General features: G+C 45.5%; 1 protein-coding gene across 1 annotated transcript in view; it reads left to right on the top strand.

Annotated features, from left to right (window-relative positions):
* The window catches only part of SEMA5A (semaphorin 5A), a 466526-nt gene that overhangs the window by 310691 nt on the left and 128749 nt on the right, over positions 1-27086 (top strand). Inside the window, exons 9-11 of the mRNA XM_034998860.1 lie at positions 12075-12360; positions 15222-15357; positions 22203-22407. Of these exons, the coding sequence (XP_034854751.1) occupies positions 12075-12360; positions 15222-15357; positions 22203-22407 (627 nt within the window). The remainder of the gene's footprint in view (positions 1-12074; positions 12361-15221; positions 15358-22202; positions 22408-27086) is intronic.

The raw sequence follows: 27086 nt of genomic DNA, 5'->3' as shown, positions 1-27086 counted from the left end.
CCTCCCATCAGGCTCCCTGCTTAGCGGGAAGCCTACTTCTTCCTCTCCCACTCCCCCTGCTTGTGTTCCCTCTCTCACTGTCTCTCTCTCTGTCAAATAAATAAATAATATCTAAGAAAAAAAAAAAGAATATGCAGACTCTGACCTGCTGAATGAGGAGACATGAGCCACCCCCATGGGGTCGGCAGGCAACTCCCTTGGCATTGGAGCTCCCACGTTGGGGGAAATAGAAACCCCGGGGCCTGCTGATTGAAGGTATGGTTTCATGACACTCACTCTCAGACGTGAACTCACAGTGTTCATTACTTACTCATCTCAGGCTATCACTCAGCTAACAGCTGCTCACCCATGATCATAACCAGAACTCACTTCTTCATCTTGGACGTTTTTCAGGTTTTACCAACAATTTTGTTTGACAAAAGAGAATTGTCTCAGCAGGAAAGAGGTCTGGAGGATAGGACCTTCTAACTATGGTCAGCACAATTTTTGTCTTCAGATTTGGTGCTTGTGATTAATTTGTGCATAGGACAATTCGCCTATACACAGAGGTGGCCCTTTCCATAATTCAATTAGTTACCTTATACAGGAAAAACTCAGTAGTCTTTGAAGATTATAGAAGAGACCCATTCCTTGCCTCTTGCAGCTCTGGTAGTCCCAGATATTCCTTGGCTTGTGGCAAATCACTGTAGTCTTTGCCTCATTGTTCACACGGGCTCCTCCCTGTGTATCTCTGTGTCCTCGCTTGGCCATCTTTACGTAAGAACACTGGTCATCCTGGATTAGGGGCCCGCCATACTCCAGTATGACCTCCTCTTAATTCAATCTGCCATGACCCCATTTCAAATAAGGTCTCATTTACAGGTGCTGGAGGTTAGGACTTCGACATATTTTGGGGGATGGCAGGATACAATTCAACCTATAATGGTGGGCTAATCAAGAAATGCTCAAACGTTGCCACCTTAAGCACAGCACCTTACTTCTGACGACAACCCCACTCTTCTTTCTGTGCTGTGTATGGGGCAACCCTCTGCCCACTCCTCAGCCTCCTTGTCTCGATGCTAGCATCTCATTCTTAGCAGAGAGTGCTGTCTCCCCTTTGCCGAAGGCACAGCTGGGTTTCCCCTGTTTCTTCCTTGCATTCTCCAGGCCACTGCTGTGGACAGGCTGTTCACATAAGCTGCCACCCTGTCTACTGAGCACCACCCCGTGATCTCTGGGGAAGGGGGGCCCCTCTCCTAGGCATCAGGCTGAAGTGCGTTGCATCTTGCTCATTCTGTGGCTGAACTCTTCCCTCAAAGGACTGTAGTAAAGACTTGACAGAAATAAGCACACAGACATCTCAGTCTAAGGGAAGCACACAGACACACAAAAATGTTCTTCAGGACATGTGGACTGAGCACAGCAAGCCGGGGCTCTTTGGCCACCCCAGCCTCTCAGGAACCTCCATGCTCTGGGGGTAATCTTCAGGCACATGGTGGCATCAGCCTGTCCAGGCTCACCTCCCTCCAGGACGCAGGGAGCCCTGGGTAAGAACCTATAGAGCCTCGAATGTCCCCAGGGATGCAGCCTAAACACCTGCTCTCATTCCAACAACCTGCCTGAAGTGCACAGAGTCCCCATTCCACCTACAGAAAATGCCAAGGCCCTACCCACGGCTTCCTCTTACCCCTGTGTCGTCACTCTTCTTCCCACCCCTTGCTTCCTCTGCTTTGGCCTCTTAAATGTTGCACAGGGCTGCTGGCTCTTTACTGTCTCCCAGGGATCAGCAAAACCCAGAGAGTTGACAGCTTAAGCTTTGCAGTCCAAGTTGTCCCCATTGCAGCTTTTCAGTTCCTCCCTCATAGCAGCCATCACCGGTGCCCACCTGATCACTCACAGTGGCTGTGTGCTCATAAAACTTTATTTATAGCTAGCAGGTAGGGTTGGCCGGCAGACTGTAGTTTGCTGGCCCCTTTCTATCTGAAAAGCATCCCCTCCCGCCAAATCTACCTGGCCAACTGGTTTAGCTCCTTCCGGTTTTTGCTCAGATGGGGCTTCTCAATAGACATCCCCCAACCGCCTTATGTGAAGTGACCCCCTCTCCCATCTAAGCCTGCTTGGTCCCTCTTACCGTGCTCAGCTTTTATCCTTAACTCTTATGCCCTTTAGTGCTTGTCTCCTTCCTCCCTTAGAATGGAGGCTCCCCAGTGGCTGGGCTAATGTGTTTTGTTCACTGACGTGTCCCGCATGCTTTCAACAGTGCTGGGCACATAGTAAGCACCCATCAATATTTTTTGAATAGATGAGCTACTAGATGAGTAGTTTGCTTCTTTGCTTGCCCCACATGTGTATGAATTTCTTGAGGGCAGGGATTATATGTGAGCTATCTTTGTGTGCTCAGCATCTCACTCAGTCTGAAACACAGTTCACACTCCATCAATGAATGTTGAATGAGTTAGGAGATAAGCACATTTCGTAAATAGTAGAAATGTGAACGGTGTCATTAAACAAATGGAACGTGTCATAGGAATTGTAACCAAGAATTAAAAAAAATAGATTTATATGTTTGAAACTGATTCAGGTCTGAAAAAACTTCTTTTGTCATCTGATTTAGACACTCCTTCTCAACCATTATTTATTCAGTTATCAAACACAATGCAATCGATTGGATAATGTTTTGGAGGAATTTGAAACTGAGTTATGTGCTTTGTAATGAATGTAAGTTTCAACATCAGATTTATCCCCCTGTGCCAAAATCACTCTGAAAACAAATTTATGTGTTTAGAGAAATACCTTAACAGTTTTAATGCATTAAAATACTCATTGTTAATAACCTTTATTAAATGATTACTGTAAGGCAGGATAATAAATGTTTAATGGTCAATGCTTAAAATAGGGAAGCTATAAAACTTGCCTTCAAGAAATTGGCAATCAAATTGGGGAAACAATAAACCCATGAAAGAGGGGAAAATGACATTTCCAAATTAATAGTGTGCAAATTCAGTTTGTGGGTTCTGAGGGAACTACATGCTTTCACAGAGAAAAAAAAAAAAACCTTGGTAGGAACTTGGAAAAGCTAATTCATAAATGAGCCTTCGTAAGTCAGCATAGATATCTACATGGACATCATCTTATTAACACTTGGTGACCTGTTCATTTTTCTTCTCTGGGGGTAGTGTTTGCCTGTCCACGGGGTCCTGATGAGGTCCCCAGCTCCTACTATTTCTGCAGATTCCAACCAGGACCTCATGTGGAAGCAGACAGACCTGACATCAAAGGCCTTCTCATTTTAACAATATTATTTCATATGAGCTATTATGTTTCTAGCCAAGAGAGAACTCTTTTCGTTACAATCTCAACTTCTCCTGGTTTGAAATAACTTTAATGATGTTCCCTGTGCCTTAAGTAGACTCTTTGAGGTCTTTAAAGTACAATGAGTAACCTCCTAATGATTAAGGATAATTTACTTAGAGGGAGAAAATCCCCTCTGTGCTTAACTCAAGGAGAAATTGTTTCTCCTCACCGTAAAGACAGGTGCCTCGTGAAGGAGCTCAGCGCTTCTCCCTGAGAACAGATGATGCCTCTCGGAGCTGTAGGCATGGCCAGGCCAGAGTTACTCTTTTGGTCTCGTCCTGGGGACAGTGAATGAGTTCACTTTTGGCAGAGTCTACACAGCACAGTCCCTAATGGTGTGAATCATCTGCTCTAGAGTCTCCCTGGATGGACGACATTTGCTAGAGCAAGAAATTTATAAATTGGAGGCAGTGTTCACAGAACAAGCAAAATACAGACAAGTGGAGCCTAGGAATGAAGTATGTTTGTGTAGGAAAAGTCAAGTCTTTATCAAGGGAAAGCAGCCCAGGAAAACCAGAACAAAAATCACGATTGCCTAGTCAGCAGCCTGGTTTTATATTTTATTGAACGGGCATCTGGGGAGATGCTTAAAAGGGGTGTCGTTGTGAACAGTGGGCTCTCTTCGGTGAGCTCTCTTTAGCTGTGAGGCTAAAGCCTGACATCTCACATGTGAGGTTGTAGCTCTCAAGGTGAGCCGTGGGCCTAGAGCATGTGAGCCGTTGGGTGACATGGGGCCCAGCCCTTTTCTAATTGGTGGGACATCGGGCAGTTGTCCATTTTGAGCGGGTTGCAGGCCTATTGGAAATTGTGCTGTAAACCCAATCTGATTATCTATATCATAGGGGTCGCAGTGGCTCTTTAGAACTTGCCAGGTGGATGGGAGACTCCATACATGCGCCATCTGTAATCCTCCACAAAATTCGCCAAGGGATGACATTGTCCTTATTTTACAGATGAGCAAGCTGTGGTCAGAGGGACTAGCCCCCTGAACCAGAGCCACTAGGCTGATGTGTACATGAACTGGGATTTGCAAACAACACACTCCGGAGCTTGCATCCTCCCCCTTCCATGTACTCCCTCCTCCCCTCCGTCTCATCCACATCTTAGGAAACAGCAACATCATAACCTGCCTCCATCTCCCTCCCGAGGTCCACGTTTTTATGCACGAGCTACCACAGAAGAGGGGTAGGGGGACTTCGGAGAAGGTGAGGAGGGTTTCCTTACCGGTAAAAACTTGCAAAAAGAGGGGCACCTGGGTGGCTCAGTCGTTAAGCATCTGCCTTCGGCTCGGGTCATGATCCCAGTGCTCTGGGATCGAGCCCCGCATCGGGCTCCCTGCTCCGTGGGAGGCCTGCTTCTCCCTCTCCCACTCCCCCTGCTTGTGTTCCCTCTCTCACTGTGTTTCTCTCTGTCAAATAAATAAATAAAATCTTAAAAAAAAAAAAAACTTGCAAAAAGAAATGAGATGAACGGCAATCATTAAACCCAACCCAGAAGGGCCTGTGGCATAATTTAAAAGAGTCCTTCATGGGCGCAGAAGTTTGTTAAGCGACGTGAAGGAATCGGTTCTTGTGGTGCCCTTTGCAAGCAGTGTGGTGCACTGATGGGTCTCTGGGCTGAATACCTGAAACTGGGGGAGCACAGAATCCCTTCCGTCTTGTGGTGACAGCTCTGTACTCGCCAGTTAGTCATTTGGACTTTCAATTTGCACATTTTGGAAGAGAATGGATGAATGAGCCCTTCTTTCCCCCACCAAGTTAATATGTGGCCAAAGGCACCAACTCGATACACTAAGTCATACGGAGACCTGCATCAAACAAAACAGAAATCCACATGGAGAATTTATGTCCCATTAGAGAGAATATAATATATTGTATAGAAATTTTCTAGTACTTACATTACCAGGCAGGAAAATGGTTCAATGTATTATCTAGAGATCATGAGCTGTTTCCTTGCGACAGCCCTAGGTCCCTCCTGCCACCCTGGCATGATTATAACATTGCTCCCTGTCCCTCTCAAAGTGCTCCTGTTTGGCTCATAACTCATATTGTCATCCTGTTTATAGGATCCCAGGTCTATGTGTTTCAGTAAATTTGTCTCCATAATATACTGTTAAACTCTTTGTAGCCCCTCAGTGGCCTCTCATGTTATATCATTCACTGCTACATATTGGAGAGTAGAGTCTGTCCTTTGGGCTTCTGCCTTGCCCTGGCCCAGGTCAGCTCAGGAGACAAAGACCAAACATTCATTCAGGTTGATGTGTTCTAACCGCATACTCTTACAGCCTGATATCCTTTTCCAGTGAGCTCTCACATCTTGTCCTCTTCCTCTTTAAAACCATTTTATAAACACTAAAATATTTCTAAGATCTTTGAATTCAGGTTAATATGGCAATTTTTAAAAAATTCCTAGCTTTTGATTCACAATTCTGCAGGCTCAATGATTCATTCTTAAAAGAAGTGAACTGCTGCATTGAAAATATAATCAGGAAAAAATGAACGTGGTAAATGGAAACTTTCTGTTTTGAAAATATTCAGAAATGCATAGTCGTGAAATTCGTTTGAACAAATTGAGCCTAGGAACGTGTGACATGGTAGATGCTTATGGGAGAAGGGAAAGGTTGCGGAGGCTTTGTGGTTGGAACAGATTGAGGGAGAACAGACGAGGATGTGTTTGTCAGTTTGAGCGAGAACATCTAGCTGAGGGCCAGTTAGCGAAGCTCCTCTAGACCTCGAGGCAGAATTCCAGGGAGAGCCTTGGGCTTGCAGGATGAGTCCTCACACAGAGGGGGCAGATCTCCTTCAGGGAGGGACAGCACAGGTCCCCTTGGTACTGGCTGCTCCTGCTAGAATCAGCAAATCCATGCAAATACCACATTTTCACCAGGTCATATTCCCCTGGAAGCAAGAAGGAATCAAGTCGGCTGGAACCACGTTTTTGGTTTGACGCAATGGTTTCTTTCTGCTGGGTGCTCAGGGAGTGAAGGACTCGGGGATCCAGGTGCCATCAGTGACCACTCAGGACATGCTTGGGGCCCCGTCCCCCTTTTCCCTGACCACTGCCACCACAGGAACGTGGATCATAAACCTTTTTTTCAAACTCTTCAGTGACTCTGCAGGGGCAGTTGACATCCCAACTCCTGTCTGGGTTGCTATCCTGGCCTTCTCCTGTCAGGTGGATTCCTTCATTCCAACATGAGCTTCATTCCATTCCTGGCCACTCTTGGGGTCTCCTCTTAGCTGTGGTCCCTCCTGCTCTTGGCCTGGTGGCCCCTCCCCAACCTTTCCTCTGCCTTTTCTCTGATCCTCTCCTTCCCAGTTCTTGAATTCACCTCGCTGCTGGTGGTCTTCATTGTACTTGTCATCACTGTGATTGCTTGTTGGTTTGTCTTGTTTGTTTTCCTCACTCTGTCCCCTGAGGGCATGAGCTCTGTCAGTCAGTTGCCTGCACACCCAGAGCCCAGCACCGCCTCCCCCCTACCCCGCCATAGGTGGCGAGTAGCCGATGATGGAGGGGTTTATGATTTAGTTTGTTAAATAAATACTGATATGTTTACCGATATGTGTGCCAATGTTAATTCACATATTTTGCATACATCACATACATATTTAGATTTTAATTTGCATATACAAATGAATGGTGATCTGTATCTTGATGCTGAGCGATTAAGTGCTAGGCACTTGTCGCTCATCGCCTCTGATACCCCCAGTGATACATATTGGGTGGTGGTACTATCATTCTAGAACAGGACACAGAGTATGTGCTGTGAAATAATGACTAAGTTCACACAGCCAGTAGGTGGAAGTATTGAGCCATATATACATGCGCCCCAATAAGGTATGTATGTATGTGACCCACACACAGACACATATACACACATACAAACATACCCATCTGTCTGTCTGTCTGTCTTTTACTGGAAGTCTTAGGGAAAGCTTTAGTACATCAATGCCTTTTAAACCGCATTGTACTTAATTTAATTTTAGTGTAATTATCCATGCCTACTAAATACCCAGATGAAATTAGTTTACTTTGGAACACCCTGCAGCAGATTTTCATGTAGGTGTAACAAGGGAAAAAATGTGCACGGTGAGAGAGGGTATGAAGTCTAGGAATATATATGGAAATTGTTTTGGTAGTGACGGACACCAGCAAATTTAGGAATTAAAAATATCTGGCTCGCTGTGTCATGTCTAAAGATCATTTCCATTAACTCCTTTCCTTTTTGTGGAATAGCTTGCATTCAGCATGGCTTTATTTATCTTTCTCAAATTTTGATCACCTTTAAGTTTAACATTTGCATGTTTGATTATTCATTATCATTATGTGGAGTCCTACTAAGTATAAATTAGTCAGAGGGAAATCAAGAGTAAATCGTGAAATAATAATTATGGGCACCACTTATTGAGAGTCTACTGTGTGCCAGTCTCTTTAATCCTGATGGCAAAGTAGGTCTTTTGTGCCCTGGATTGTCATACGGGATGAAAGAACATTCCAGGTGTCCATGGTCCAACCCAGGGTTTCAAGCTGGGGTGGGCAGAGCCGCAGCCCATATGGGCTCCATGCCCAGCCATCTTCTAGTCGGCCTTTGGCGAGTGTATTACAAGGTGGCTTTTGATTGAAAAAGGATTTATGGTAGATTCTGATTCTAGTAAGACTTTTGTGGAGTTGGCAAATTGGAATTCCTTTCTGTCTTCAATATCCATTGGCATTAATTTGGACAAATATTTCTATATCAAGAACCTATCGATGATCTGGTCAGTCATCAGACTGAACCACCGAACAGGAGGGGCCTCCAGACGGATGCAGGAGTTGATACATTAGAGAGAATACAGAATGGAAGGATCCATTTGGATGTTCAGGATTTGGTTTTACATGGTTAAAATCACAGAAATGTTGAAGCTTTTCTTCTCATTACTCACGTTTATTATCTTATGGATCTCTTCTCCTATCTGCATGGTCACTAATAAGTAAATGTATAAAATAAAAGTTCCTATATCATGAAACATATTTCCTCTTATGACATATTTTGTAAAATGCTCTGTAATCCATGACTCAATGTGTTTTACAAACATGAGGAAAAACAGTTTCTCTGTGCATATATTTATAATGAGCTGACGTACTCATGTCTTTCTTTTTTTTCTGAATTGGCACCACACCTTCTATTCATGTGTAGCTCTAATGACAATAAAGACTAAAGAACCACTCAGATCTCTCTTTCATGCACTCACATTCATTGTAGACAAGAAAGCCGTGCCTGATTTATGACTTGTTCAATTCACTCAGGAGTGACAGATTACTAGTTTGTGGTGAATTACAGTTTAACAAGAGACAGAACTTAAATAATGGAAGGGAAACAGTATGCATCTTATTATACTGCCTGGCGAGATCCAAACATCCCCCACCTCCAGATTTATATCTATAAATGCGGGAGATATTTGGCTGTCTGTCTAACGATTATTCCAGCTCTTTTATTGTCTTTGGAAAAGGAACAGGATGCTGGCTGAGTTTCAAAAGGCTCTGCTTTCCAGGAAATGGAGTGTCCTGGTTTTACAGCAGGTCCCACAATCAGGGACCCGTCATCGTCCTGAAGGGCCACTGCGGGACAGCAGGATGGGTTTCCAAGTGTCAGTCAGCTCCCTGACTAAATGGACCTACACTGTGTGGTGGATTCTAGAACAGCATATACTACACACCAAGCACAAATTCTTCCCCATTTTCTCAGTCGGAAAAAATGTGTGTGAGCATTTCTGTCTAAAATGTGCTTTGTCACCCTATCATACAATTGTTTTGGGGGATTTGGAGAGCTATTGGAGGTTCTCTGTGGAGAGAGGAAGCTGCATGGCATTAGCCAGTATCCCCGTTCAAGGAGACATCGGAGTGAGATTATTCAGTGGAGCGGACGATGAACGTGGAATAAATGTCCTAACCGTTGCTCCCTGGCTCTCTGGGGCTGTGGGGGCACCATTTGAACCATCATCTCTGGAGTTGGGCAAATGCTTCCCCGCAATACTGTTGCCTGATAAGCCCTTGGATTATTGGCTCCTTCCTCCCGCTTTCTCTTCTCTGTGTCATTCCTGATGTCCCTAATAGCTCCAGGGTAAATTTCATCTGGGCATTTGTCTTCCTGAGTCAACCTGTTCCCCACTTTGGTTTCTAAAGTGTTGTCCAGAATACTAAGTTTTATTCTTGAATATTGTTAATATAGTCAATCGTTCTCTTGCAGCCATTGTGTTTTTTTCGTTTTGTTTTTTGTTTTTTTTTTTTCAATGTAGTGTAATGGTAAGTGCCTAGGCTCTGAGGTCACACTGTCTGGATTCAAGACACAGCCCCCATCCCATGCCCCCCATGGCTAGTTGTGTGAACTTGGGCAGCTTACTAATAACGCAGCACCTACGTCTATGATTCCTATGAGCTTAACGAGCATGTGAATGTGAAGCCCCGAGTGTAGGGCCTGGCACAACAGCTTTGAGCACTCTGCAGATATTTTTAGATTAGACTCAGCTTTGACTGGAAGAAACCGTGACAGATCTTTTTATCTTTGTAGCTTCTCCTTTTCTTGCTCAGGACTTCCGAGAGACACATACTCTGGTCTCCAGGCAGTGTGTCCTCAAATTAGTAGCAGGAACAGGTCTTTGTGAGGCTATTTGATAAATTCTGTGGACTCTGCCCGCACCTCATCCACGTGTGTTGGTGACCATGGCCCCAGGCTAGACACACCCAGTCCTGTACCTTCTTTCTTTGTTTTCTCCATCTTAGGTCAGCTCTGTGGTTGTTGCTGTCATGCTGATCAGGATAATTTTTGTCGTTTGTTTTTAGTACACTGATCAAACTACAGTCTCTTTGTAGAGCCTAGGTACAGGACATACTCTGAAATGGTTTATTTAGTCTTCTCTTTAGAATTAGACATATAAGTGGATATTCTCTTTAGAAACCAAATATAGTATAGTTTTGTAATTATTCCGTATCTTTGCTTTTGGGGTCTTCCTCAATGAGTCATTCCTTTTTGGAGGCTCAGTGAACACAGATTCAAAAACTGCCCCATTATTTTGCTGTATGTCCCAAAACTCAGGTCACCTCCCGTGTCTGTGAGCATCTCTCTCGGATATGAAAGCATACTGTACAGGAAATGCATCTAACTTCCATCTCATACACTTTAATGCAATCTACTTTCCTTTATACCCATTTCAGGCTAATGCAACAGTGATCTAATAGGATGTTTGACAGTTTATAAGTGAAAAATAGCCCTTATGGAAGTCTCTATTACTTGATGTAATTAAAGGACTTAAGAACAATATCATGGACTGAGAAGAACGCATTGCATGTACAACGTACACGACCTAGAGTCATTCTTACACCTTTACAATGTAAGGTCGAATTAAAATAAGACATTTTGTGATGATATCTAACGTGTGTTAACTGAAAATTGGCAACAGTTTTTTGGATAGATGAGTAGTAATCAACGCCACCTCCATGTCTACATTCAGATCTGGGTGAGCCTGCTGTGTCTTACTTTTCACGTTAATGAGTTGTCTTGTAGCCAAACATACTTTTAGTAGTCCTGCCAGTGACACATGTGTTGGTACAATCTGATTGGATCTGGCAAAGTACAAGGCCAACTGAATTACCCCCAAAAACTAATTGTCCCTGAAATGTGTCCTTGTGGATATAGTTCTTGTGTGTATCTCTCCATTAATTTTGAACACAAAAGGTTATTGCCATATTATTGTAATGGCACCATAAAATTCAGACACTTGCTAGTTGAGTAGAAAGCCCCTAGCAATAGAGGAGAGAGTAAGAATCAAACCTGGTTATTAGAATTTTTAAAGATAAATGTTAGGGCATATCCGTGTCTGAAAGGGTATCATTTCTATCATCAATGGACTCAGACAAGAAGCTATGAAGATAACGCTTTGAACGCTATATGTGAAATTCAGTTGACAAACTATCAAATTCCTAAACTCCTATTGAGCTTGGTGATTAAGTAAAGATTTTGCCATCATTTTGTCATTTCAGAATCCCTATTTTTAAGCTAATTATGAGACTGGGAAGCTGGAAGGCAATGACCCCATCTCCATATACTCCCCTCTTTCTATGTGGATTTCCCAGCCACCCAAAAATAAGAAAATAAGGGCTGGTCCTCACAGTTCCATGGTCACCATAGTAACTGGAATTGCTAAAGCGAATTCAGGACACTAACCTGATAGTTTCGATGTTTGTTTCAGTTTTCACAAACGAAAACCATCTTCAAGTTCTCACTAAAAGCACATAAATTATGTCAGTCATACTCCTGTATACAAGTAAGATCAAAGAATTTTGTTGTCTTCTACACAAACATGATACTAGACTCCTATATTCTGAATCACATTGCGTATGTTTGATCTCATTTTCTCCCACGCTTTCTGAAGGTCACGTGAGAATATATAAATAACTAGTGTATGTTGCTTTCAAGTGTATTGCAAAGTTTTGACGGCATTAATGGTCTGTGACTTGAGTGATGCATTCAGTCAGGATGCTTTTGTGTGGATTCGTGCAGGCAGTTTCTTGTCACTTGGAACTTGTGTCCTGAGTTCTGCCCTTAGCACAGATCACTGAGCTGCTCACGGGGCTCTTGGGCGTCCCTCCGAACCTGGGTGTTGTCTGCACAAACCCACGTCTCCTTGGACAAAATACTGAGGAGGTAAGACATAAAGAAACATCAGATGAACGTTTACACTTTCCTTCTTTCCTCTGGCCTCCAGAACCAAACTTCGTGTCCTCTTATGACATCGGAAATTTCACCTACTTCTTTTTTCGAGAAAATGCCGTGGAGCACGACTGTGGGAAAACCGTGTTCTCCAGAGCTGCCCGGGTCTGTAAGAACGACATTGGGGGGCGGTTTCTGCTGGAGGACACCTGGACCACGTTCATGAAGGCTCGTCTGAACTGCTCCCGGCCCGGGGAGGTCCCCTTTTACTACAATGAACTGCAGAGCACGTTCTTCCTGCCTGAGCTGGATTTGATCTATGGCATCTTTACCACCAATGTGTAAGTAACTGGAAAAAAAAAAAAATTCTGTCCCTGCACCTCTGTTCATGGTGAATGAGTCTACTGTGCTTTGACCTTTGAGGTTGGAAAGTTGCTTTAAAAGAAATCTTTCTTATTTTACTGGGCTTATGGCCAAATAAATGTTTGAGTATGAACTAAATATTATGTAACAATAATGTGATTTCTGAGACTGGTATTAGGAGAATAAAGTGAAGCAAAAAGTTTCAATCTGTCCTTTGGTAATTGTAGCATTAACTTAATTCGACTATTAATTTCTCCTTCCTGATTTGCTGGTGTGTTCTGGGCACTTTCTGAAATGCTGGCAAATAATCAGATGCATTTTTTTTTCTACATGCAAGGCATGCATTTGTGCATAATGAAGGCAGTGTTGTCTCAAGAGTGTGATCTTTGAGATAATGTAACTCATGCCTGAATCTCTGCTCATATGTGAAATGCACATTCTCACTTTCCTGGAGCTACGTTTTAAACCATTGTTCCTGGAGATGGATAACTTGGGCAGGCATTTCTAAAATGATGATTATACTTTTAAAAAATTCTTGAAAAACCTATAACGTCTTTTTTCTTCAGGGGAGATACTCCTAGCTCCAGAACTGATGAAATTTGGACGAGGGAAAGCATGGGAAGTTTCCTGGTCTTTCTTTCACTCTTAGTCTGGAGGAGTATGGCAGGTGACCCACACTTAATTCCTATTCTTAGCAGCTGTGCCCTGAAAGACTCATTAGGATCACACCCCACACCCAGGGGCAACAGATCGCTTTTTCATACTCAGACTCTGGGTTCCCTTTTGCTGGTGGTAATGGTGGTCCGTAGTGTAGGCTCTGCTTTGGACCGTCTTTGAAATCTCTAATCTGGTGACCTAAGAGTCCAGAAAACCTGAATCAGGGTGGGTTGAAAGTACTGATAAAGGGGATAGGGTGAGCAGCCATCCTGGAGTGTCTGGGATTGTCCTGGTTTCAGTGTGGAAGGCAGCTCTGCATCCTGGGAAACCTCACAGTCCTGGGAGAATCGGGGAAGCCTGAAGAAATTGCCAGAGACTCACTTCATCTGCTCTTCCTTCCCTGTTACTCTTTCACTCTTTCCCCTACTGAGTTTAAATGTTAACAGCTGCTTGATAATAACATTTATTCCATGAAGTCTTCTTTCTGACATGAAGTTAGAAGAATAAGACAGAAATGGATGGCTCCCCACCCACCCTTACCCCACCATGACCGTCTTATTGTAAACCTGGTTTTCAGCCCTAGAGGTTATTTTCCCTCCTTGATAAGTTTCTTTTAAAAGAATCAATTTATAGTTTCTGAAGTTGATTTGCTTTCCAAAACCTGGTTTAAGAAATAGTATTGGCTGCACAAGATGGATGTTCAGTTGCTGAGTTGACATCAGTTTTACACACAATGGGAGCTTGGCTTACTTAGCTGTTCATTCCCCTGGCTCTGGGCAAAAATAAACAATTTAAAAAGTTATATAAGTACTGTGTCTGGGCCATTCCAATGGTGAATGGTCAATTTAGAAACTCGCAAAAATAAGTTTCAGAATATTCCATTTGATTTGTTTAGTGATACAGATGCCCATCGTGTTGGAAATCCCCCAGTATGTAGCCTCTATACTAGGAGAGAGAGAATGGCTAGATCTTCCCTTTCTCTCTCGAACACGAATTCTCACCAGGTCTTGGGGACCCCTTTCTGATACATCCATTCCTAGTCCCACAATAGACCCCACCTCTCCTTCCTCTCATATCTCAGCCTTGATCTTACCCTCTGGACAGATGACCACATTCTCAACAAGATTTGCTCCAGACTGAGAGAAAGGGATGATCAGAGGCAGCCAGTTACTGCCCGGCTCTGTTGGATGGCTGCACCACACTGTGGCTAAGCTCTCTGGTGCTTCTGTCATAGCTTTGGTTTGCTTCTGTAGACCCATCATGGTCTCTTAGTGCTGGGGAGTGGGACGAAGGTCACCGTTCTCCCTCCTTCTACCCCAGGACTGTGTGGTTGTCTCACCCCCTTGGCCATGAGTCGGGCAGCAGGAGATGGTATACTACTGCACTGTGGGGTCTGCGATGGTTTTACCATTTTGTTCCCGAATGTCTAAAAATGGCGGCTCCCAGGGGGCAAAAACCAGAGCTGTGCTCGAAAATGCAGATTTACTTCACCAGACAATATTTTGCTGTGGCCACACGTCGTGAAAGGGCGCTGAACTCCTGCGAGCCTCCCATTTACAGCTCCCTCTGCGGAGCTTGAACTCCGATTTGAGGTTTCAAGATTTCCTACATCAAATTTTTCTCTCTGACCCTTTGAATTTAAAATGCTTTTTAAATTAAAAAAAAAAAAAAAGAAGATAGGAAGGGTCTCTGACAGGCAGTTTTTGCAAAATGCCTTTAGTTGGTTATTTTTTGAAGGCTTACAAACACCACTCTCTGGGGGTTTAAAAAGAAATGGCTCTAGGAGCAGCGTATCCCACTGCTTCTAGAAGAAGCAGAGAAACGGTGGGTCGAGAGCCACGCTGGACCGGGGAGAGGCAACGGCCCCGGAGGAGAACGTCTGCTTCCTCCAGAGCTTAAAAGGCCTCCCACGCAACTCTTCACAGTCCTGTGTCCCTTTCGCTGTGGCTGAGTGAATTAATCCCGTGCGGCAGGATTAGAAATGTCATAACTTGCTTCCGCAGCGACGTGCTCCCTCATCCACAAAGAAGCCCCAGACGCACACCAGGCCCTGCTTCGACTTCATCCTTGGGGTGTTTGGGAGATGGTGATCTTGAGGTCGTCCGGAAGGCGCCTGCGCCGTGCAGTGTCCTTGCGGGGCTCTCTGACCTCCCTCCCCTTCTCTCTTCCTCGGCCCCCCCAGGAACAGCATCGCTGCCTCGGCCGTGTGCGTCTTCAACCTGAGCGCCATCTCCCAGGCCTTCAACGGGCCCTTCAAGTACCAGGAGAACTCACGCTCCGCCTGGCTGCCGTATCCCAACCCCAACCCCAACTTCCAGGTAATTTCAGCGGGGGCAGTGGGACCCTCACTCCCCTAGAAAGCAGAACCTCCTGTAGATGGGCCGACACAGTTGAAACCCCAGTGCATGCAGCCTGCAGCTGGGAGCTCCCCCAGTCCTCGCCCACAGGCCTGCACTCGGCTTGGGCTCATGGAAGTGGGCCGAGGCCTTTTGTCAATTGTGGTGCCGGGGCTGAAAAGGGGCCTTTTGTGGGCTGGGCCGCCGGAGGCTGAACTGAAAAAGGCCAGCATAAAGCAGCAGGCTGGGCATCCAAGCTTTAGTTAGTGCTAATGATGGTGGACTCTGTGTCCCTAGAAGCTCTGAAACTTAATGAATGACACCACAGTGAATGGAGCCCGGGACACAGAGCAGTGGAGACGCACAAACAGAATTAGAGCCCTAATTGGTGACTGTGGCGAGATTTCCTGTCACGGTGAGCAGGATGTGATGGTGCCCCTGGGGGGTGTGTGTGGGGGAAGCAGAACAGATGGTGGCCATGAGTTTATGAATCACAAAATTACAGGATGTTTGAGCTATAAGGGGCTCTGTACGTCATTTACTCTCATCTCCCAATTTCAGAAGAAGCTGAGACCCAAGAAAGTTAATGTGATTTTCTCACGTTTGGTCAGTCAGCAGGTGTATGAGTCTGCACAGGCCGCCATAACAAAATACCCCCGACTGGGTGGCTTGAATGATAGACCTGTGTTTTGTCACAGTCCTGGGGGCTGGGAGTCCAAGATCAAGGTTCTGGCTGATTCAGTTTCTGGTGAGCGCTCTCTTCCCAGCTTAAACATGGCCACTTCTTCACTGCGTCCTCATGGGGCCATTCCTCGGCGAGTGGGGAGAGACACTAATCCTGTGGGATCAGGGCCCCACCCTTGTGACACCCTTATGGCCCCATCTCCGAAGACAGCCACACTGGGGGTTGGGACTTCGACCTGTGCATTTGGGGGAGACACGAACATTCAGCTCACAGCAGCAGGCTTCCCTTGAGGGCCTCCTCCCTTCTGACCAGAATGCTTATGGGATCACCGACATCCTCCTCACGGGTGTAATTCTTAGGACCACCACGTTCCAACTCTGCGCTCGTCATGGTGCATGCTAACAACGGTACCGTGATCAGTACCAAACTCTCCCACAGACAGAGAGCGGCACTGAGCCTCAGTGCAGGTAATCAGGCCCAGGACGCTGTCGGAATCGCAGCTGAGCTGGAATCTGAGACTCAGTCCTCAGATGCAAAGTCCCAGCCTCTTCTGTCTAAAAGACCATCAGTTACCCCAACGAGTCAGTGCTAGAACCGCCTTCTATACTCAGGCCTCCACGTTCAGGTTGGTTTATCAGCTTAACACATTGGCTTTTGAGAAAATTTGGGAATATGGAAAGGTTCAGTTATGTTATACTTTACTTGGACTTTGGCAGGAACCATTCAGCTCTAATTGTTTTGAAAGAAGGTTTATTTTAATTTTAATTTTTATTTACGAGCATGGGGTTTGAGATAGATGGGAGGTTTTTACATGCTCTTTACTATTTCCTGGTTTACTTGACCATTCACTTAGCATCTTCCATCTCTCATTTTCACCAGTCAGATGAGGAAGGTGGGATTCAGAGGCCCAGGAATATTTTAGGGATGAATTTTGCTAATATTGATTAATGTGCCTTGCTGACTGTAGAATGTATTTGGAGAGGATGACTCTTAGGGGCATTTATTGGGTGTCACACATTGTGTTAATGCTTGATTATATGCTTGTTGCTGTCTCTTCCCCCCAGTTCTGTAAAGTGGGCAGCACCATCTGCACTTTGTAAGTCGGGAAACCGAGGGATCAGTTTATGTGTATTATCCCAGCCCTGCTACTAAGAAAGTTCAGTACTAGACAAAGAAATTCCTATTACGGGTCAGGCGAGCTAACACTTTAGCGGGAACCGAACCTGAAGTAGCTCCAGGTCCTCACAGCATAGACCGTTTATGTCATCATTAGCTAAACGCTGACTCTTTGCCCCTCTGCTGAGTCTCTGCACCCAAATTCCACCCTGCCCCCGGATGCCGGGGTGCAACATTAACTATTTATGAAAGCCCTTTGTAAAATCCTGAAAGTGAAATAGATCATCCCCTTTAAGAAAGTTCTTTGTAAAATCCCGAAGGTTAAAAAAAATTAACAAAGATGCTCACTAAATTTTTAGGGTTCTTGTAATGCCTGGATGTTTCTATTGCAAAAGTCTTCACAATGAACAGTGACTTAATAAGCCCGTGATGCCTTACCACCTCCAGGCAGTGGATAACTTCTAGCCCCTTTGTCTGAATATATTTGTAGCACACAGCAAAACCCCTCATTGCAGAAGGCCACGGGCGTCTGGTTTTATAATGCCACTGTCACACTGAAGGGCTTACTCACGTTTATGAGATGGGAGTCGGTCTGTGCCATTGAACCAACGAAGCTTGCTGAGATGGGGCATGCGTTCCGGGTGGGAAGCTTGCTTAGCTAGGCTGAACTTGTTTGGGTAGAATTTAAGATTTGCAGGGAACGAAAGTTATAGATGATGATGATTCCTTGTGTAATTTCTGGTCCAAATAAGTCCCAAGGATTTTCTTCCAGTTTACCATATTTTTTTTTTTTTAAGATTTTATTTATTTATTTATTTGAGAGAGAGCGAGAGAGAAACAGCATGAGAGGGGATAGGGTCAGAGGGAGAAGCAGGCTCTCCGCCGAGCCGGGAGCCCGATGTGGGACTCGATCCCAGGACTCCGGGATCATGACCTGAGCCGAAGGCAGTCGCTTAACCAACTGAGCCACCCAGGCGCCCTCCAGTTTACCATATTTGATAACCGTGTTAGCAACGGCATCCTGACTGACATTCGTGAGACCATCTAGCTGGCACAGGGTGGGAATACATTTTGAACCAAGGATCCCTCCAGTAGTCATGTATAAATGGCCTTCTGTTTGCGGTAACCAGCAGTGAGAAGTGGTTCGATTTTTTTTATTATTATTATTCTTGCTTGCCTACTGACATTTGGAATTTTATGCAGCACTTGTAACTAGAACCAGCAAATTAGTTAGAGGAGCAGAAATGGGATTCAGGTTCAGGAAGAAGAATGGGTTAGGAGGGACAGTGCATCATTTTTCAAGATTTAATACAGAAATCTCAATATTGAAAACAATAACAAAACAATGAAAAATGTTTAGTATTTGTATCGGTTGCCATCTAGAAACCACCGTAGGCAGTGCTGGGAAAGCCTACCTGGTCAGAGCCTGCACTCCCCAGAGTCATCCTGGCCCTGAGCTTTGCAAGGAAGAACATTGGTCAGGGACAGGAAACACCATCCAGACCCAGTGGACAGACTCCAGAATTTTCTGTGCAGTTTTGATAACCATCAATCAGAAATGATGGAGCCAAAATGGAAAACAGACCCTTAAAAGTGGTCAGGCAGATGAGGAGGCCATTGCTGGACCAAATGAAGGGGTCGGCTGTGTCATCAGGACCCTTTGATACACAGAGCAGGTTTGCAGCAAGATGGGAGGAAGAGGGCCATTCAGATCAGGCACTCTAAGCATGAGGCTGTGGGTGACTGTGGACTTGCACAAAGCTCCAGCAAGCCGGGATGAGGATGGGTCTATTGTCTTTGAAACAAACAAAAATGCAAATATTATTGCATTAAAAAAGTTAGTAGAATGATGACTCTTACTACTCTCAGAAGCGTTAACAAGACAGCCACTGTGGTTTGTAACGCACTTGAGGACAATGACTCTTTGTATTGTCTCCCTCTTGCACCGAGTCCCCAAGGTGTCACCCAGACACTGTGGGAACCCAGTGTATAAGGCAGAGCTAGAGAATTTGCAGCCCCTTAGAGAGCTAGGTGGGTTACTTACGAGCCAATAAATATATACTATAAATCTAAATAGCTTTCAAAATAGTTGAAAAAGAATCCTTGGGTGAGATATTTATTACAGGCTGGCAAAATAAACCAAGATGTTATGGAGTATAGTTCAAAATTAGTTCTTGGCCAACGATTTTGTTACCCAGTTCCAATGTGTAGGAGTCTTCCGCACACCACTATGCAGTTTTCCAACACCATCTGGGTGTCCTACGAGGCAACTCAGTTCTGACACTATTTACCAGGAGATAGCATCAGATCTCACAGGTGCAAGGATCAGTCCCACCAGGCTCCTACCTACCCCCTCGCCACTTCAGATGCTGATCTTAATTAAGTCCAGGTCCTCCCCTGTGCTTCTGATCCATTAGTTATCAATGGGAAGTTCCAGTGACCTCCCCCTCGGGTTCAATTAATTTGCTAGTGGGGCTCACAGAACTCAGAGAAACATTTTACGTACTAGAATTACCCGTTTGTTATAAAAGGACCTAACTCTAGAACCACCAGCTGGAAGAGATGCACAGGGCAAGGTCTGGGGAGAGGCACTCCATGCCCGCTCTGAGCGCCACTGCCCCCAAATCTCCACGTGTTTACCAACCTGGAAACCATCTGAACCCTGTCCTTTTTGGGTTTTTATGGAGGCTTCATTACATAGGCATGATTGATTGAATCATCGGCCATTGGTGATTGAATTGAACCTCCGGCCGCTCTCCCCTCCCTGGAGATGAGGAGGTGGACCGAAAGTTCCTACCCTCAGTTGGGTCTCCTGTCAACTGGCCTCCATCCTTAGGTTACCTGGGGGCTCTGGCTGCCCAGAGTCACCTCGTTAACATAACAAAAGGCACCTTTACCGCTCTTAGCACTTAGGAAATTTCCATGGTTTAAGGAGCTCTGTGTCAGAAAGAGGACAAAGACCAAATATGTATTTCTTACAAATCATGGTGTCACAGTGGCAGTTCTGGTTGATGACTTAAGATATGGGGAGCAGGGTAAAAAGGACAAAGGCAGATCCATGGTCCTACTGCTACCCAGCTCTAGCCCACCAAGGCCTCCCAGGTCTTGCAGACCTCCAGATTCCTCAAGAGCAGCATGAGGTCCTCAGTTCTGTGTTAGGACTCCCGGTTTTTATGATGCCGATTTTTAAAAAACACTGCATACAACACAAAGCCTGGGTGTAGAACTTCCCCCAGCAAGTAGATAGCTAAGGGGCACCTGTGTTTCAATATTGCCGTTGATTTCAGGAAGAGAAAACTGCCAAACACAGCGTCACGCGCGGAACGGGAGCTCACCTGGGTAGACCTCAGGCCAAGTCTGGGAGAGGGTTTCATTGTGTCCCACATTGGCAAACAGGCAATGTCCCTGTCCCTTACGTGCTACCGTTAAATACGATGATGATGAGAAATCTCCGGGCTCAGCCGCCTGCCCCACTCGCGGCTGCTTGTGTATTCACCCACTGATTCCGTCCTCTATTGATTCATACATTTCCCGCTGGCCACTGCAGCTCGGTGGACCATAGAATTGCTGTCCTGCTACAAGACAAATTTACCATTGGTTGAATGGCTTCTCTGCACCAGGCACACTGTTTTGTTCCTTGGCATTTCCAAGTGCTTTCAGTTAATATACAAACGCCTTCCACTGATGATCTCTGTTGGCCTCACCGCTGCCCTGTGGAGGGAACGGAGGAAGTGTTTCTCCAGCTACTTTATAGATAACCGAGACAGGCCAAGAGGCGGTGTCTTACCTAAGACGGCGTGGCTCCCCGGGCGGCAGAGCTGACCGCTCACCCGACTGCATGGGGTCCCCGTCACCTGGCAAATGGGCTGCCCCTGCAGGGATGTGTGACATTGGCGATGCACTAGACCAGACTTGGAACCCATGTCTCTCCGATACTCTCTAATTTACAGCCGGCTTATCATTCTACAGCACGTGGAGCATTGTATCAGGTGCTACGGAAATATCATCTCTTTTAAAAAAGCCATTTCCATCCTACAGTTTTGCACCTCTCACTTGTTATGAAACCAAGCATTAGAGAGGACGTGTGATAAACGGTAGTTTCAGGTGGTACCGACAGAGAGATCCATTTCCATCCACTTTGTTTATGGGAAGTTCTGCCGAGGATCAGCTTTTGTGGGCGCCAGGATTTAAGCTTAGGAAAGAGATGAAAAAGATTGGTGAGGATTTTCTGATTGTGTGCTCTGCCCCAGGAGAGCTTTTCTCTCTTTCCCACCCCTCTGTCTATCTGGTTCTTGCCAAAACCCATCCTATGCACCGCCTGCCCGGCCTCTGCACACCACAGCTCTGGATTCACTTCTCAGCAATTGCGAGGCCTGATCTCCCCCCCGCCACCTCCGCTCCCGTACCTACCAGACTCATCTTCACGACAGCACCTCTGTCTGAACATCTCTCTCCTTCTCTTCTTCCTGTCGTCTTCTTTTACCCTCCTCTTTCCCCATCTCCCTTCCTCCCTCACTCTGGCTTGGAGCATGAGCACGAAGCAACAAGGCCTGCAGTGTTTTGTACCCAGGTGAAAAATACTAGAATGATATTATATCATTTACAGGTAAAAGTGGCCTAATTCTATCTCCATGGAATCCATTATCTTGCTTCTAGACCCATCATTCTAATAGGGAAAGTAATAGATCTATATGATGTTCCTGGTTGCTGCATTTTCAATTTGAGTTCCTGGTTTATCAGACAGACAGAATAGTGTGCACGTGGCCAGACAGCTCCCATGCAACTCAGCAGGTGATGGGGAGTTTTTATGCACCTGTCGGATTGTTCATTTATGATGGAGTTTAAAGACTCCCCAAATGCGATGGGTTCACATCTGGAATGGGAGGGACAGCAAGGGCGGGGAGTTTGGGGGAAAGGGAGAAACGCCCGTGTTTGCACGAGGCAGTGACTCAGCTTCCATGTCCCCTCCGGCCAGGTGGCCAGGATCGGCCGTGGGTGTCCCGTAACGGCCTGCTTTCCCTTGCAGTGTGGCACGGTGGACCAGGGCCTGTACATGAACCTGACGGAGAGGAACCTGCAGGATGCTCAGAGGTTCATTCTGATGCATGAGGTGGTGCAGCCCCTGACCTCGGTGCCCGCCTTCATGGAGGACAACAGCCGCTTCTCCCACGTGGCCGTGGACGTGGTGCAGGGCAGGGACACGCTGGTCCATATCATCTACCTGGCCACAGGTAGGAGTTGGCACCTCCTCTGAGTTTTCGACCATCTTTTGCTTTCATGTTTTACATTCTAAACGTGTACTTCCATTGTCAAGCTGTGAGTCTGTCTTCTCTGCTCGCCCAGCAAAACCCATGGAGCAGCCTTGTCCTCGTCATCCTCTGTGCTTCTCATAGGAAACTTCGTTTCACTCTCTTTCTGCATTACACTGGTCCTGATTTTAGTCGGGAAGACTGCCTGATTTCTTCACTATTATTTTTTAACTACTCATAAAATAAGTGTTTTCTTAGCAAGACCATTTTCACTGGGATAATTTAAGACAATGGAATTTGTTAGAGGACATTTGCTAGGTGCAATATTATCCTGTGATTGTCATTGTGATTTTCATTTGGTTCAAAACAGTGCTCACAAGATGTTCTTGTTGTAGGATGTAGATACAAGCATTTGAAGAATATGTTTGGGGTCATAAACAACAAATTGTTTTAAAGAAAACATAGGCAACATTGTTGTTCAAATTATCGATGATGTCTAATCATGTCCGGTTTCCGTTTTCACCAGCATATTGGAGGCAGGTCCTGTCTTGGTTTACGGCACAGAGAGTGCAGGGGCCCCGAGACCAGCCTCAGTGACCATGTCCCAGTTCGCATATGTGTCCAGCTTTTCCTTGCCTTCAGGTCCTCCTGCCCAGAGCTCCTGCACCGTGGAGCCCGCCCCCACCCCTACGTCCTCTGTCCAGTGCCCTGTGGAATGGCCACTTTCTCACAGAACACAGTTTCCATTGTTGTTTATAATATTTTATACCCATCAGTTGGTTGGTTTTATTCATCAAGTCACCAAGATTTATTGAACGTTTACTATTTTGTGGTTCATATGAGCCATGATGGGTCAGATGGTGAGCAGACTGGCAACGTCCTCCTCTCCTGAGGACAACACATAATCAAGCAGTCACTGCAGGCAATGACAGAGAGCTATGACAGGCTTAGGCAGTGAATGTGAATAGAGCCATGGGCTCGCAAGAGCCAGGGAGGCTCCTGTACTTGTCTGGTGAGGGTTGGCCTCTCCCAGCAGGTGATGTTTAAGCTGAGAGCTTCCTAAGGAGGAAGACCTGGCCTTGCAGGACGAGGGGAACAGCAAAGGTGTGGGAGTGGTCAGCTGTAGGTGGGGCCACCATGTTGTCAGGTAAGGTAAGGACAAAGATGTGACCTCTGGATCGCCAAAAGAGGCCACTCATGCCTCTAAAGTTCCATCTGAGGGAGGAGAGGGGAGGAAGTGAGATGGAACATCCATGATGAGCAAGGCTTCGAAGAGGATTGATGGGAGCCTGAGGGATTAGGAGGTCAAGTTTGTTGTGTGTTTTAAGAGAAGACAGAGAATTACCAGTGTGTGTCTTGTTCACCAAAGCATAAGAAGGAATCACAGCTCGTTTTCTGCCATTTTTATCCTCAATGCCCACAGAGTACCCGGTGTGAGGTAGATTGAGGAATGAGTGAACTGGATCTTTCCAAAACTTTCCCTAGTTTTTCTTCCTAAATGTTCTGGTTGGTGCTGCAGAGAATAGAGTCCTCATGGAATTCCAGGAGGCTGTTGAGTCTCTTATCAGTACCCGGAGTGGGGATGGCGAAGGGGAGAGGAGCTGGTCCTGAGCAGGCCTTGGAAGGTCCGGGTGGGGCAGCCTGAGGCCTCAGCCTGAGTATTCTGACCTCTTCCACAACCATGGCCGTAAGAAGTGATGTTTGCTTCCTTGCATTTATAAGGATTTGTAGTGAGCTTTGAGGATTTCTAATGGCGCTGTCCTGGTACTTTAATTTTGACTCGTGTCTCAGTCAGTTCAGGCTACTGTAACAAAATACCATAGACCGGGGGCGGGGGGTGGTTTAAATTACAAATCTGTTTCTCACCCTTGTGGACGCTGCATGTTCAACATCAGGGTGCCAGCCAATTTGTTTCCCTGTGAGAGTCCTCTTCCTCATTCGTAGTTGGCCATCTCTTTGCTATGTCCTCACATGCTGGAAACAGATCATCTCTCATGTATGTTTTATTTTTTTTAAGATTTATTTATTCATTTTAGAGAGAGAACATGAACAGGGGTAGGGGCAGAGGGAGAGGAAGAGAGAGAATCCTCAAGCAGACTCCCCGCTGAGCAGGGAGCCCAACTCGATCCCAGGACCCCAAGATCATAACTTGAGCTGAAGGCAGACACTTAACTGACTGAGCCACCCAGGCACCCCTTCATGTATCTCTTATAGCACTGATTAATACATCTTAAAGGAAATACCTTCTTTTCTAAATTTTTATTTAGAATAAAATCCATTTTTAAAGGATATTTTTAGCGATCCAGCATATAGGTTTCTTCTTTATTTCCAAGGAATTGATATATGAAAATGGAATACTGGAAAGATTAGTCTGTTTTCAGGCTGATCTGTTTTCACTAACCCTGCGAAGAGCTGAACAACTTCCTGACAAGTAGGGGTGACAAAGATTAGAGATTTTGACTTAAATCTCTAAAGGCACATGTTGATGTGGTCTTTTATTTACATCTTCCCAGTGGAGCTCCATCCAGGCAAACCAGGAACATTCCTCATCTTTGATATTAAAGCTAATACTGAACACACATGGCTGGGGTCCTTCCAGCCCCATTGCAGCACCTGCTGGACCTCATCCAGGAATTTATAAATGCTCCACCTGTAGAGTGTGAGTGTAGCATTCCTCAGGGGCCAACATGAAGCAGAGTGCTTCCTAACTTGCTATCTTGGGTTTGGGCATCCGGGTCTGGTGAGAAGTTTATTTACTACCCCCTGGATTTTACTTGAATTAACAGGAACTAGCGAAAACCTGCCAATGGCCATTTGAACATTGGTTTATTTTGTCAGTATTATTTAAAAATCGAAGTGAAATAGACCTGGTTAATAGTGCAGGTCCTGGTGCTTCTTGCAGCTCGAATGGTTTTTCCCTGCTGGCCGCCACCCCCCTGAGTCAATGGGCCTTTCCCTGACAAGCCCCCGGTCAGCTAGCTGTTAGTCTCTTTCTCTCTCACTGGAAATCTGGGCTCATTATCTGGGCCACGCTATGCCGCTGTCTTAAAAGCTCTTTCTTTGAAGGTCTTCTCAGAGCAAGAGGCAAAATGGCAAATGGTAACTCCTTTAGGATATATATGCCTGGGGAGGGGGTTGCCGGTTGGCTCAGTCGGTTAAGCATCTGATTCTTGATTTCCGCTCAGGTCATGATCTCAGGGTCCTGGGATCCAGCCCCACATCAGGCTCTGTGCTCAGCCCAGAGTCTGCTTGTCCCTTTCCCTCTGCCCATGCCCCGCCCCCACCGACTCGTGAGCTCTCGCTCTCTCTCTCTCACTCTAAAATTTAAAAAATAATAATAGAAGAAGAAGATGCACGCGTGGACTTTGTAAGTGACTCAGTCTCACATCTGGACAGCTGCTCGGCTCCCCCTGCAAAGACAGAATTAGAGACGTGTTGACTGCTCATGTGTTCTGCAATTCTCCTCCTCGCTTGCTTGGCAGAACGCCAGCTCCCTGGCACTCTGCCTCTGATGGTCCTTGGCTGGCCCTGCCCTGCCTGCCTGCCTGCCTGCCTCTCACGTGTGGCTGTTACTCAGGCTCTGCCCAGAGTCATGGGGGTTGTATTTCATGCCACCTCCCTGGAAATACCATTCAGTTTCAGGGTTTCTACTATCCCTTCCAGGATGAAGTATATTACTTTTATTTTTACTCTGTCTCCATTCCAGTGTGTCTCTAATTGAGTGTGTGTCTTTACTGCACAGATCTGCTTCTGCTCCCCTCTTCTCTCTTGTTCTTTTTGAGGCCGCACATCCTGGAGATTCGAACCCTCTGCCACCTCTATTAGCCATCCGTTTTATTTTTCCATAGCATTTATTCCGTTTCCAACTCTAACTATTCTACAAGTACTTTAAACCCGTGTTTGTTCATCTAGAGAAGGGATAAGACCTGAGTTCTGATTTAGTACAGAGAGCTGGGACACACACACACACACACACACACACAGAAAGGAATATGTATTTAGAACAAGAAAAGAACTAGTAACAAATAACGAATTTTATTTTAGTTTTTAAATGTTATTTTGTCATTCTTTACTGCAGCACAGTTGATACGCAATGTTACATTAGTTTTAGGTATGCAACGTAGTGATTTGACAAGTTGACACATTATGCAGAACACTGGGATTTCTAACAGGCTCCCAGGTGAACTTAATGCTGTGCATTTTTGGACCATATTCAAGTCGTGCTGTTCTGGATGAAATAAGAATTTTCGTGGCCTAGAATCTCTCTAGAGATGTGCCTTACCTTTCTCTGTGGTTAGTCACCAACATCGTTGTGATTGGTTCCTAACTGTTTGTGAGGCAGCTATGAAATCTGTTATCTAACCTGAGCCTAACGGATGTGTTTACTGTTTGTTTCAGTAGCTGTTGGTATGATTTGCTAACTAGTTCACCAAACATCTGAGACTTGATTTGAAAGAAAATGTTTAAGGTTCAGCAGGCTAGTACAGAATGATTAAATAATGATTAAAAAATGATTAAAATATATCAGGCAATGGGGTGCCTGGGCGCCTCTGACTCGTGTTTACGAGCTCAGGCCATGATCTCAGGGTCATGAGATTGAGCCCTGCGTTGGGCTCTATGCTGGGCGTGGAGCCTGCTAGGGTTCTCTCTCTCCATCTCCT

Source organism: Mirounga leonina, unplaced genomic scaffold (genome assembly GCF_011800145.1).
Source record: "Mirounga leonina isolate KUSES-001 unplaced genomic scaffold, KU_Mleo_1.0 Mir_95, whole genome shotgun sequence".
Taxonomy (NCBI): Eukaryota; Metazoa; Chordata; class Mammalia; order Carnivora; family Phocidae; genus Mirounga; species Mirounga leonina.
The sequence above is the reverse complement of the archived record's forward strand: the minus strand, read 5'-3'. Positions and strand labels throughout refer to the sequence as shown.